Source organism: Crocuta crocuta, unplaced genomic scaffold (genome assembly GCF_008692635.1).
Source record: "Crocuta crocuta isolate KB4526 unplaced genomic scaffold, BGI_CrCroc_1.0 scaffold101, whole genome shotgun sequence".
Lineage (NCBI taxonomy): Eukaryota > Metazoa > Chordata > Mammalia > Carnivora > Hyaenidae > Crocuta > Crocuta crocuta.
The window spans coordinates 1,405,276-1,419,136 of record NW_027527956.1 but is presented as its reverse complement, the minus strand read 5'-3'; the positions used below and the strand labels follow the sequence as shown (position 1 = coordinate 1,419,136).

Sequence of the window (13,861 nt, the reverse complement as noted above, 5' to 3'; positions counted from 1 at the left end):
GCCTCCTGCCTTCAGTTTCCTGGCAGAGATTATAAACAAGGTTCAAGGCCTGGGGGGAAAGTGACTCTGGGAATTGCTTTGGGGAAGAAGGAAGTATCCTGTGTTCCAGGCTTTTGGAAGGAGTTGAAATTGGGACTTGAGTCGTTCTGAGCCCAGAAAAATTGCATTGAATAAGACATAGAAGTGAGTGGGGTGTTAAGGAATAGAATTTTCTTTGGAAAACCATGGACTTTGTGATAGAGAATGATTGAAATAAAAAGTTGAGCTAGCTGTATTAAAATCATAGTCTACCATATTTTTCTAAAACATTTTTAACTTGTTTTTTATTCATGAAGGCGAGCCGCTTATTACCCGAGCCTATGGCAGCAGCATTATTTTTGGTTTCTCTGGACATGCCTATTTCTCTGGAATATCCAAATATTCACGAAGCTGTTGTGGCATATCTGGAACAGATGAATTCTGAAAACTACAGTATTTATAAACAAACTGCGGAGGCTGTTTACTCAATCGAATGTACCTGTAACTTCCTGTCTGATGTTGGGAAGGAGGTAAAAAGTTCTGTAAATATCTTTTAAACATTCCTTTGGTAAAACATTTAGAAAATGTAACCTGTACCTTCAAACTGATGGGCATATAACAATGGAATTTTGGAGGTGGGATACATAATTATTGAGTTCTCATTTTTCAGATTAAAGTAAGTAAAGGTAAAACAAAGACTTTGGAATAATGATTGGTATACATTGTTGAGACCCAGTGGTTTTTGAAAAGGCAGTAGTTATCAATGTCTTAATATTTAATAGAATTCCAGTTTGAACTGACTTACTGTGTGTGAACACAGTGACAATTGACACAGATGACTCTATGGGCCATTTTAGTGCGTATCTGTAGACATATTTTCCCTTTAATATTTTATAGACTCACTACATACACAAAGAGCCTGATTTTTCATTAAATAAAATCATGAAGTAGGTTGTAAGGTAGGATGACTTTAGGTGCAGTGTTACAGCAATGATTATGTATTGTTATTTATCCCTTTTAGAGATACTTTTTGGATATTTAGTACATTATCAGTGAAGGGGTTTATGAGTCTTAGAAACAACTGACTACAATAGTTGTTTACTGTTTGAAAGTACCAAAAATGGGTCCTGAAGATCTTACAAAATTTGGTAATGATTTTTTATTCCTTTTGTTTCCTACAGTGGAATCTATCTCAATCTCTTAGTTCTAATTTTCCTTTATTTACCTGTTATTTTTTCCTTTTCTTTTGCCATATCTCACTGCTGCTGGCTTCTCATTTCTTCCGTGATAGAAGTTTAGATTGTCAAATGATTTCTGTGATATTCTGCGTAGTCAGTTAATCGTGATGTGTTGGTTGTCCTTTATGTTCGTAGAAGTGGTGAGGATGTAGAATGGGAAGTGCATCATAAAATACACGGGTCCTGCCTTAAGTCTACAGTCAACAGGGAGACAGGGCTACAAACGGTCAAAGAACAAGGCCACTTGCTTGTAACTTTAAGCCTACTTAGAGGTGAAAAATAGTCTCTTGTGGCATTTAGCTAAGAATTTTCCCCCCTTGGCTGACATTTTTAGTTTGCTTGTTAGGAAAGTGGACTTAAGCAAATGTGAACAGCCTTGGGGGTCTTTGAATGATCTAATTTCTTGAAGTTGCTTAGTTAGCTGTTGAGAATTCTTTTGTACATGAACTTGACATTTACTGTTCCATTCTGGTGTTTTTTTTAGGGAGAGAAGAATCTCTTAGAATTAGTGGAGCTGGCAGACCAAGGCTTGCGAAGCTTTTCCTGTCATCAGCATTTGCCCCTAATAAAGGAAATCGTCTGCATGTGTTCAAAGATGTAATACTTGCTTTCTTGATATGATTATATTATTATAGGACATATTGTGTGTGTGTGTGCACTTAGGAACCATGAAAACAGAACTGACCTTGTTACTGTTTTTTAATCAAAATTGTTTTTATATATGCTTGATCTCTGAACTATGTATGTATGGCTGCATTAGGGCAGTTAACTATTTTATAGGGTAAACTTAAAAAATGCCACATCTATAATCAAAATGAATTGTCCCTGGATTTTTATACCTTTGTTTTGGTGTCCATCCAAACCAAGCATATTTGTTTATTTGTCTCTAAAGTTTCGTTGAATAACTTAAATTGAGGGTTTTTTTTTTTTTAATGTAAGTTTCATTGCTTCCTACCTTTTTCCTATATGGATTTTTAGAATGTGTCATGCATTGGTTAATTTATTTTGAAGACACTGGAGCAGATTTATGTGTAGAACTTGGTATCTTCATTGATTTTGGAAAGAGTAAATTCCATGAGGATAAATATTAAGTATGGGATTTATTTATTACCTCACATAGTTACTGTCGTTGTGTGTGTATGTGGTAAGAACATTTAAGATATGTTTTCTTAACAAGTGTCAAGGATACAATATAGTATTATTAACTCTAATCCCCACAGAGTACATTAGATCTCCAGAAGTTATTCATTCCGAATAACCAAAACCTTTTGAACAACATCCCCATAGCTCCCCTGTTCCCCATCCCCTGGTCACCACTGTTCTGTCTCTGCTTCTATGCGTCTGGACCCTTAGATCACATGTGTCAATGTGATCATGCAGTGTATTTGTCTTTCCGCACCTGGCTTATGTTACTTAGCATGATGGCCTCCTGCTTCATCTATGTTGTCACAAATGATAGGATTTCCTTCTTTTTTATATACAAAGGAATAATATTCCATTGTATATATACACCACATTTTCTTTATTTGAGTATCTGTTGACGGACACTTGGATTGTTTCCATATATGGTTACCTTGGAATGATACAGGTTTGAACTGTGAGAGTAATGCAGATTTTCTTCAGTAAATACATGTGTAGTACTGTAAATGTCTTTTCCCTTATGATTGTTCAGACTTTTTTCCCTCTAGCTTACTTTATTATAAGAATACAGTCTATAATAGATATAACATACAAAATATGTGTTATCAACTGTTACAATTATCGGGAAGGTTTCTGGTCAGTAGTAAGGTACTAGTAGCTAAGTTTTTAGGGAGTCGTAAGTTAAACATGGTTTCTTAACTGCATGGAGGTCGGTGCCCCTAACCCCTGTGTTGTTCAAAGGTCAACTGTATTGGCTGTTATGAATAATATTGGGATGAACATGGGAGAACAGATATTTCTTTGTGATATTGATTTCATTTCCTTTGGATTTATAATGAGAAGTAGGATTGATGGGTCACATGGTAGTTCTATTTTTAATTTTGAGGAAACACTGTACTGTTTTCCATAATGGCGATATCCATTTACATTCCAAACAAGGGTTTTTAAAGACTTTTTCAGGTACTTTTTTAAAAAGGATTTTTTTTTAATATTTACTTTTAAGGGAAAGAGAGAGAGAGAACGTGAGCAGGGGAGGAGCAGAGAGAGGGAGATAGAATCTGGAGCAGGCTCTGAGTTGTTAGCACAGAGCCTGACGTGGGGCTTGAACTCACAAACGGTGAGGTCACAACCTGAGCTGAAGTTGGACGCTTAACCAATTGAGCCACCCAGGTGCCTTTTGGGTACTTTTTAAGAGAATATTTTTTGTCTTGAAACAAGTGCTTGGGTAAATATTAATATGGGGTGTTAGTTGAATAAGATACCAGTTCAAGGAATTGGAGTAGGAAGAAACCTCTTCCAACATTCTTTTCAATCTCTTTAGTAACTTGCTTACCTTAGATGTCTTGGATGTTTTACCTTTTTACCAGCTGGAAATCGGCACAGGCCAGTCCATTACTTCAAGGAGAAAGTCAGAAGGTATTTCTCCGAATGTTGTCTCACCCATTACTGCAAGTGAAAGTTGAAACTTACAACTGCTGTTTGGAGATTATTAAGGTGAGTTTTGGGGGTTTTTTTTTTGTTTTATTTTTGGTGGGGAGAGCTAATAGTGGATCCTTCCTTCCTTCCTTCCTTCCTTTTTCTTTCATAGCATTTTATTTTAAAGTAGGCTCCATGCCCAATGTGAGACTTGAACTTATAACTCTGATATCAAGAGTCTCATGCTCTACCTACTGAGCCACCCAGGTGTCCCTGGATTCTCTTATTAAAACTAAAATTAGTGGGGAGGGGTGGGGGTGCCCAGACGGCTCAGTTGGTTAAGCCTCTGACTTCAGCTCAGGTCACGATCTCGCAATTTATGGGTTCAGGCCCTGCATCAGGCTCTGTGCTGACAGCTCAGAGCCTGGAGCCTGCTTCAGATTCTGTCTCTCCCTCTCTTTCTGCCCCTCCCCTGTTTGCACCGTGTCTCTCTTTCTCAAAAACAAATAAACACTAAAAAAATTTTAAAAAACCCAACGACTCTAAAATTAGGGATGCCTGGGTGGCTCAGTCGCTTAATCTAACTCCAGCTCTTGATTTTGGCTCCATTCAGGACCTCACAGTTCATGATTTTGAACCCATACCATTTGGAGCCTGCTTGGGATTCTCAATCTTTCTGTCTCTCTCTGCCCCTCCCCGACTCTCGTTCTCTCTCTGTCTTCTCTCTCTTGGAAATAAACTTAAAAAAAAAAAAACAAAAAACAACTCTATGCAGAAAAAGCACTTGATAAAATACAGCATCCTTTCTTGATAAAAACGATCAAGAAACTAGGGATAGAAGGATCATACCTCAAGATCATAAGATCATAAAGACCATATGCAAAAGACCCACTACTAATATCATCCTCAATGGGGAAAAACCGAGAGCTTTTCCCTTATGGTCAGGAGCACAACAAAGATGTTCACTCTCGCCACTGCTATTCAACATAGTTTTGGAAGTCCTCGCTTCAGCAATCAGACAACACAAAGAAATAAAAGGCATGCAGATTGGAAAAGAGAAAGTCAAACTTTCACTCTTTGCAGACAACCTGATATGCTGTGTTGAAAACCCAAAGACCAAAAAACTGCTAGAATTGATACATGAATTCAGCAAAGTCGCAGGATATAAAACCAATGTACAGAAATTGGTTGCATTTCTATACACCATAATGAAGCAGCACAAAGAGAAATCGAGGAATCAATCCCATTTACAATTGTACCAGAAACTGTAAAAATACCTTGGAATAAGCCAAGCCAAAGAGGTGAAAAATCTCTACACTGAAAACTATAGAAAGCTTATGAAAGAAGTTGAAGAAGACACAAAAAAGTGGAAAAATATTCCATCCTCCTGGATTGGAAGAACAAATATTATTAAAATGTTAATACTACCCAATATTCAATGCAGTCCCTATTAAAATAACACTAGCATTCTTCACAGAGCTAGAACAAACAATCCTAAAATTTGTATGGAACCAGAAAAGACCCTGAATAGCCAAAACAATCCTGAAAAAGAAAACCAAAGCTGCAGGCATCACAATTCCAGACTTCAAGCTGTATTACAAAGATGTAATCATCAAGACAGTATGATACTGGCACAAAAACAGACAGATCAATGAAACAGAATAGAGAACCCAGAAATGAACCCACAAATATATGATCAACTAATCTTTGACAAAGCTGCAATGAAAAAAGATAGTCTCTTCAGCAAATAGTGCTGGGAAAACTGGACAGCGACATGCAGAAGAATGAACTTGGACCACTTTCTGATACCATACATAAAAATAACTCAAAATGGATGAAAGACTTAAATGTAAGACAGGAAGCCATCAAAATCCTAGAGAAGAAAACAGGCAACAGCCTCTTTGACCTTGGCTGCTGCAACTTCTTACTTGACAAGTCTCCAGAGGCAAGGGAAATAAAAGCAAAAATGAAATATTGGGACCTTGTCAAGATTAAAAGCTTCTGCAGAGTGAAGGAAACAATCAGCAAAACAAAAAGGCAGGCAACAGATCGTGAGAAGACATTTGCAAATGACATATCAGCTAAAATCTATAAAGAACTTATCAAACTCAATGTCCAAAAAACAAATGATCCAGTGAGGAAATGGGTAAGAGACACATATAGACGCTTTTCCAAAGAAGACATCCAGATGGCTAACAGACATATGAAAAGATGCTCAACATCACTCATCATCAGGGAGATACAAATCAAAACCACCCTGAAATACCACCTCACACCAGTCAGAATGGCTGAAATTAACCACTCAAGCAACAACAGATGTTGGTGAGGATGTGGAGAAAGAGGAACTCTTTTGCACTGCTGGTGGGAATGCAAACTGGTGCAGCCACTCTGGAAAACAGTATGGAGGTTCTTAAAAAAATGAAAAGTAGAACTACCCTATAACCCAGCAAGGGATACAGGTGTGCTGTTCATAGGGGTCCATGCACCCCAATGTTTATAGCAACACTATCGACAATAGCAAAAGTATGGAAAGAGCCCAAATGTCCATCGATGGATGAAAGGATAAAGAAGATGTGGTATATATATGCGTATATGTATATATACATACACCATGGAGTATTACCCAGCAATCAAAAAGAATGAAATCTTGTCATTTGCAACTACATGGATGGAACAGGAGAGTATTATGCTAAGCAAAATTAGTCAGAGAAAGACAACTATCATATAACTTCACTCATATGAGGAATTTAAGATACTAAACAGATGAACATAAAGGGAAGCAAAAATAATATGAAAACAGGGAGGGGGACAAAACATAAGTGACTCAAATATAGAGAACAAACAGAGTTGCTGGAGGGGTTGTGAGAGGGGGGATGGGCTAAATGGGTGAGGGGCATTAAGGAATCTACCCCTGAAATCATTGTTGCACCATATGCTAACTAACTTGGATGTAAATTAGATTTTAAATTAATTAATTAAAAATTTATGCTGTGTTATTTAATGATGAAATATAAGAAAATGTTGATTTTCATCATGTATTCAAAAGTGATTTCTATGCTCAGGAAAAATTTAGGTTATTTGGCTTGAATGTTATAGTTTTAGCTCTGTTTTCTTAGTAATATTTATCTCTTCAAGAAAATATTTTTCTATCTTTAAGTTATAAAATATTTCAGCATAGAATATTACATAAAATAGTAACTATTTAAATATTGAAAGGAACATTGTACACAGATCAGTATTGAAAGATATATGTTTCTATGTACTCTTGAAAATATACTCTTATATTTATCATTGTTGTAAATACCAACTAGGTGAAACAAATGTTTACATTTTGCCAGTTTTTCTTCTGACCCTCTTTTATTCAGAGATATAAAAATATTAGTTATAACTGAAGCTTCTTTCCCTTTTCCTCTTCTTTCATCCACCAAGACAACCACTCTTACAAAGTTGGTTGGTGTTTGTCTTTCCCATCCATATGTTTTATATATTTGCACTATGTATCTTTATAAATAATATATACAATTGTTTTTTCTGCTTAAAAAAGTATATAATTTCATAGTGTACATATGTTTTTGTTGCCTGATGGTTTTCATTTAATAGTTGGACTCAGATCTTACCAGTTCATCCTAATTAGTTCATCCTAATTGCTCCTTAGATTGAAAATACTTTCTACTTATTGATACATATTTGGGTTCAGTCTACTTTTTACTGGAATAAGTTTTTCAATATTTTCATTGACAGTCTGTAACTGATAGTACAGGTGTTGGAACATGCCTTGATTTTACCTTATTCCTTAATGATGGTTCAGGTGGATAGAGAACTATAGGTCTGTTGCTGTTTTTCTGTAGCACTTTGCCGAGAGTGCTTTCTTCTTGTTTGGCTTCTATCATTGTTGAGAAGTCTATCATCAGGTAAATATAATTTGTGTGTGTGTGTGTGTGTGTGTGTTGTTTGATTGTTTTTAAGATCTTTTCCTTGTCACCAGTGTTCTACAGTTTCATTACGGTGTGTCTGTGTGTACAATTTTTATATATCTTGTTTAGCACTCTTTAGCCAGAAGACTCAGGTCTCCATTTCTGGATAATTCTTAATCACTACTGTTTCTCTTATCCTTACTGCTGTCTCCAAATAGAACTCTCATTAGATCTAAGTAGACCTCCTTATTTTACTCTCTGTGTCTTTTAAGTCCTCTTTCACGTTTTCCATATCATTTTTTTTAATTTGTTTGGATGGAATTCCTCAGTGCAGTCATTCATTATGCTAGTTCTTCAGCTATGTCTAATTTGCTTTATAAAAATTGTAATAAAATATACAAAACACAAAATTTACCACTCAATCATTTATAAGTGTCATTAAGTACGTTTACATTGTTGTGCAGCCATCATCATTATCCATTGCCAAAACTTTTAACTTCCCAAATTGAAAGTCTGTACCCATTAAACAATAACTCCCCATTCTCCCTCCCACCAGCTCCTAGTAGCCATCATTCTACTTTCTAAGTGAGACTGTGCTAGGTACCTCATATAAATGGAATCATAGAGTATTTCCTTTTTTGTGTCTATTGTTTTTTTTTTTTTAATTGATGTTTTCAGGGTTCGTGTATGTTATAGCATATATCAGAATTACACTCCTTTTTAAAGGCTGTATAATATTCTGTTGCATGTAAATACCACATTTGTTGAAGGGCCACCCTCTATTCAAGGAGATTTGGGTTGTTTCCCTCTTTTGGCTGTTGTGAACAATGCTTCTTTGGACATGGGCATACAGATATTTGAGTCCCTGCTTTTATTTCTTTTGAGTGTATATCCAGAAGTAGAATTACTGTTTTATTCTTTTTAAAAACATATATGTATTTTTAAAAGTTTATTTATTTGAGAGAGAGGAAGCATGCGTGTGGGGGAGGAGCAGAGAGACAGGAAGAGAAAATCCCAGGCAGGCTCCATGCTCACAGTGTGGAGCTGGACACAGGGCTCAATTCTATGAACCGAGAGATCGTGATCAGAGCCAAAATCAAGAGTCCAAGACAGATGCTTAGCTGACTGAACTACCCAAATGCCCTTGTTTTTACTTTTTTATAAATAACAACCACCTTGATTTCATCATCATTGCTTTTAATTTATTTGTCAAGTTTTAAATTTCACTTCTTGCATTTTTCATTACTGTACTCTTTCTTTGCTTCTTTTTTTAAATAATTTTTTTAAATGTTTATTTTTGAGAGAGACAATACAATCCGGTGAGGGGCAGAGAAAGAGGGAGACAGAGGACCCGAAGCAGGCTCTACACTGACAGCACAGAGCCTCATATGGGGCATGAACTCACGAACCACGAGACCATGACCTGAGCTGAAGCTGGAGGCTCAACCATCCAGGCACCCCTCTTTGCTTCTTTTTTAACTCATTGTTCTCATAATAGTCTTTCATTTTCTTCTTTTGCTCCTTTGAAAATTTTAAACATACTATTTTATAATCTTATTTAGATTATTCTATTATATAGAATGCTCTTATTTATTATGACTATTGAATCTCTTTTATGTTGTTATTTTCAGCAGGTGTGTGACTTTTGATTGTAAGGTTATCATTGGCAGGTAGTTTATACTTTGGGAATCTTATATTCTTTGGCATTGGTGTTATAGTTACTTCTGCCTTATTTCCAGGGATTTGACAGATTTGATAAGTACCATAGCCTGAAGGGGCTTGTTAGGAATTGATATCTTCATTTAATATGTTGAAATACTCATCAAAAGAACCAGTTGAGAGGGAAAGGTAGAGGGTGACAAGTGGCTAATTAAGAGAAGCTAGTGCCTTTGAAAGTTGAAGGCATTGGGATCTAGAATATTGATGATTAATTGAACTTAGGTGGGCTTAGATGTAGCCGCAAGTTGAATTCTCTATTCTCTTTGAGATTGAGAGTAAGTGGTATTTGCAATGTGTTTGAAATGACTGGTATGAGCAGAGGTTTGATAGGATCAAACAGAAGGATTGAGTTGCATTGAAAGCTCAGTTGATTGTTTTAATAATCTTATTAGTGAAACTAATCTACTTTGCATGGTTATCTTTGGCTAGCTGTGGTTTGGGAGAATGTGAAAGTTTGGATCCATGGATCTTTGCGGGTTTTCCTTGAAGATGGGAGGGAAGGCCTTTGGTGAAAGTGAGCTAAGTAGTTGAAGTGATAGCCCATAGAATCAGAGGAAGTAAAGGCCAGAGGGAAGGAAGTAGGTGGGATTATACACTGGAGGTCAAAGAAGTAGTATGTTACAAAGTGTTAAGCTAGGTAGAAACCTGTCGTTATGATTTTAGAGGGAAAACAAGTAAAAGCTAAGTTGAAGTGTTCCTGAGATACAGGGCAGCTAATGTTATTAAGATGAGGAGGTCCAGAAGCTGAGATCCTCATGCATGGGATTGTTCTTACACTCAGAACTTTACAATAGTGGCATTGGCTTTGATGTTCAGATCCTTGAAGTGGATTTTAAATAATTCCTTGGAATGCCTTGCAACCATTATGAAGCTTTGAATTTTATTCTGAGTTCAGTGAATGATTTTATGCAGGAGCATGATTTGATCTGATTACCTTTTTTAAAAAAGATCACTCTTCCTATTGTGTGGAGAATCAGTTGTCCGGGGTCAAGAGTGGAAGCAAATTCCATCTAACCCAATTCCACTGTAGTGGCCCAAGTGAGATACAATGATGTGGAGATGCAGGGAAGAAAATGAATTCAGGATACATTATGGATGTAGAGGTGAATGGTCTGCTCATAATGGGAGTAGGTTGTAGAAAGCGTCGAGGAGGCGTTCTGGGATTTGGGATTTAATGGTTGTCCCCGGTGTCAGATTGTGGGTTGGATAGAATTGTTTTGAACCTGTTAAATTTGAGATGCCTTTTTATATCTAAGTGGAGATGCTGAGTAGATGGTTGAATAACAACAACAACAACAACAACAACAACAATAATAATGCCGGTTTTTAAGATGGTGGCAATAATAGTGATAACAACTAACACTTATTCTGTATATCATGTACTTTTATAAATGTATTCCCTCATTTAATCTTTGTAACAACACTATGAGATATGTATTATCTCTTGAAAAAACGGAGATGCTATGAACTTGTCCACGGTCTAGAAGTAGTAACTAGAGTAGTAAAAACTGGACTTTGAACCCAGGTAATCTGACTGCTGAACTCTATTCTTACGCTTTGCACCAAACTCTCTCTGGAGTGTGGAGCGCAGACCAGCTGTAAGACTTGAGTCGTCAGCACAGAGATGGTGCTGAAAGCCACAAGGCTGTGTTGGGTCATCTGGTCAGAGACTGGGGAGGAGAGGCCGCCCAGGGTCTAACCAGTTGGAAGGTGGCCACAGCAGAGCCAGCAACAGAAACATAGAAGTATCTGAGGGAAGAGGGGATGTGGTATCCTGGGCACAGTTAGATGGCAGCAGGGATGAACCCACTGGGGTTGGTGTCACGGAAGTTGACAGGCGGCTTCTGTGGGGCGGTGGGGCCTGACGTCCTGCTGGTGTGGGTGGAGGACAGCCAGGGAGTGAGCACGTATAGGCCCAGGACTTGTGCTGTGTTGCGATGGAGAACTGGCAGATGCACCGTTAGCAGCAGGGGCACGTTGGATCTGGGGACCCCGAGAGCATGTGTCGGAGTCAGGGACTCACCCCGTGAAGGAGGAAGTGAAAGTGCTTGGAGAAGAAGCACACAGGTGCAGGAACGGAATCATGGAGCTGGGAGGTGCTCTCGCAGGCAGCGTGCGTCTTTGATGGGATTCCTCGTGCTCTTTTGTGTGGGGAAAAAGACCAGTATAGGTAAGTTGATGTATTTAGTGATGAGAGAAGAAGCGTGTTTCATTAAGGATGACATCTTATTCCCATTAAGAAACTGAAGGTCAGAGAATTTGTTTTGAGGAAATAAGTGACAGAGCTTTTATTAAACCATAGGCCAAGGCTACACCCTTTCAAAAGCTTGGAATATATAGCTGCAGTCTGGTATGAAGTTAAAATCTAAAGAGAAAAAAAATATATGTGTGTGTGTGTGTGTGTATATATATAAATATACATATGTGGATGTGTAACTTTTTGACTTACTCTGAATTACTGGTAGTGGTTTGGAAGTAGAATTTTGCAGGGTGAAGAAAATTTCATTTCTAAGAGTCATTGTTGATTTTATTTTTACCTTTTTATATTGTATTTAAATTCTGTTAATATTTCAGGGAGCTTTTCCCCCCTTTTTTATCTTAGGCAGTCCCTAAGAAAATACTGTTCTCTAGCTCAGATTGAGAAAAGAATTTGTGATAATGAGTATGAGAGACAGTATGCAGTCGGTACTTGTATTCAGTGATGTATTATCAATATGTCGATGATAAATATCCTGCATATATATTGTCCTTCCTTTCCCCCAAAACTTCAAGTCTATTTTCATTTGAATTTTGTTTTTCTTTCTCAAATCTCAGTAAGCCAAATGTAAACACCCCGGCATAAGTTTATTAGGTTATTTTTTTATGTTTATCATTATGAACAACTTCAAGAGATTATGATTGCCTCAGGAATTTGGTTATTTATCAAACCTCTGCTTGTTGGCAGAAAGTAACATAACACATATATCATGTAGACTTAACTCAGGCAAGAGAAGGTTTTTTCATCCTCTGTTAGGTAAAAGAAAAGTTTCAATGAAGTGAAAAACTGTAAGCAGAAGAAAGAGGCATCCTTTGGGAACTTAGTGTCACTAAATTTTTTTTAAAACTGTTTTACAGGAGTGTTTAGGTGTCCATAATGTCACTAAACCTGTGTCTTCACTTTGTAATGGAATTCATTTTCTACTTCACCCGAAAGTTCTGTATGAAATCTCTGCATTTGGCATTCAAGAACCCAAAAATGAGGTATGCCATGTTAAGAGTAAATGCAAAAGACCAGTGTAATTATATGACACTCAGTTAAATGAAGATAATATTCTACTATAACTAGACAGTGTGATGAGAAGCTGAAAAGAAACTTGCTTTTGATGGATGGGTTTAGTTAAGGTGTTACTTACATAAAAAGATGTTAAGGAAAATGTGAGAATCAAAATATAGAGCATACTTGTTCTCGAAGAATTCAGATGAAGCTGTTTATGTTTTTATGTAAGATATGAACTATACAGTAGTTACAGCAAGCAGCTTGTATCATTAGGGAAACTTTTATTTAATGGAAAAATATACCTTAAATGTAAAAAAAAAAAAAGGAAATCATTAGGGAGGAAGATGGGCTGAGAATGTAAGAGGAAGCTGTGGAATACGAACACTGAAGGAAGAGAGGTTAATTAGAGCACCTTTCCAGACTTTTTTAAAAAATATTTTTTAATGTTTTATTTATTTCTGAGAGAGAGAGAGAGAGAGAGAGAGAGAGACAGCCTGAGCAGGGGAGGGTCAGAGAGAGAGGGAGGCACAGAATCTGAAACAGGCTCCAGGCTCCGAGCTGTCAGCACAGAGCCCGATGCGGGGCTGGAACCCATGAGCCGTGAGGTCATGACCTGAGCCGAAGTCGGGCGCTTAACCCGACTGAGCCACCCAGGCGCCCCGCACCTTTCCAGATTTTACCCAGAGTTCCAGGGACTTGAGGTGACTTAGCGGGAGACCTGACTGTCGGATTCTTTGATCGTGTTGTTGAGCAGGTGAATGCTGCTGCCAAGGCCATCCTGATGTATCTGCTGCAGGGGCGACTGATGATGACAGCGGCGACCTGGAACAAGTTTCTCGAGTCCCTGTGTCCTGTCCTTCCTTTGCTGCAGGTACTCNGAGCGGGGCGTGGGAGGCAGGGACGGAGCGGGGCCGCTCGTTTGTCACTTCACGTGTGTGGGGGGAGGTTACGAGGCGGGGAGCAGGCGTCTGGGACTGAAATGGCTGTGAAAACTAGAACGCGACCTTACCGGAAGGCTTTCAGGCAAAGCCAGCAGTGCTTTCTAAGCACATGGTTACGTAACTGGACTTGCCTCGTGAATCCCATCCGGACATAGGTGATGAGTGATGCGCCCATTAGCAGGGTCGGGAAACAGGCTTCCCCCCCCCCCGCGCGGGGGG

At 38.0% G+C, this 13,861-nt stretch overlaps 1 protein-coding gene across 1 annotated transcript in view; it reads left to right on the top strand.

Moving 5' to 3' along the window:
- RTTN (rotatin) overlaps nt 1-13,861 on the top strand; it is a 165,538-nt gene that overhangs the window by 31,244 nt on the left and 120,433 nt on the right. Inside the window, exons 12-16 of the mRNA XM_077752674.1 lie at nt 336-548; nt 1,741-1,853; nt 3,764-3,890; nt 12,560-12,685; nt 13,456-13,572. Of these exons, the coding sequence (XP_077608800.1) occupies nt 336-548; nt 1,741-1,853; nt 3,764-3,890; nt 12,560-12,685; nt 13,456-13,572 (696 nt within the window). The remainder of the gene's footprint in view (nt 1-335; nt 549-1,740; nt 1,854-3,763; nt 3,891-12,559; nt 12,686-13,455; nt 13,573-13,861) is intronic.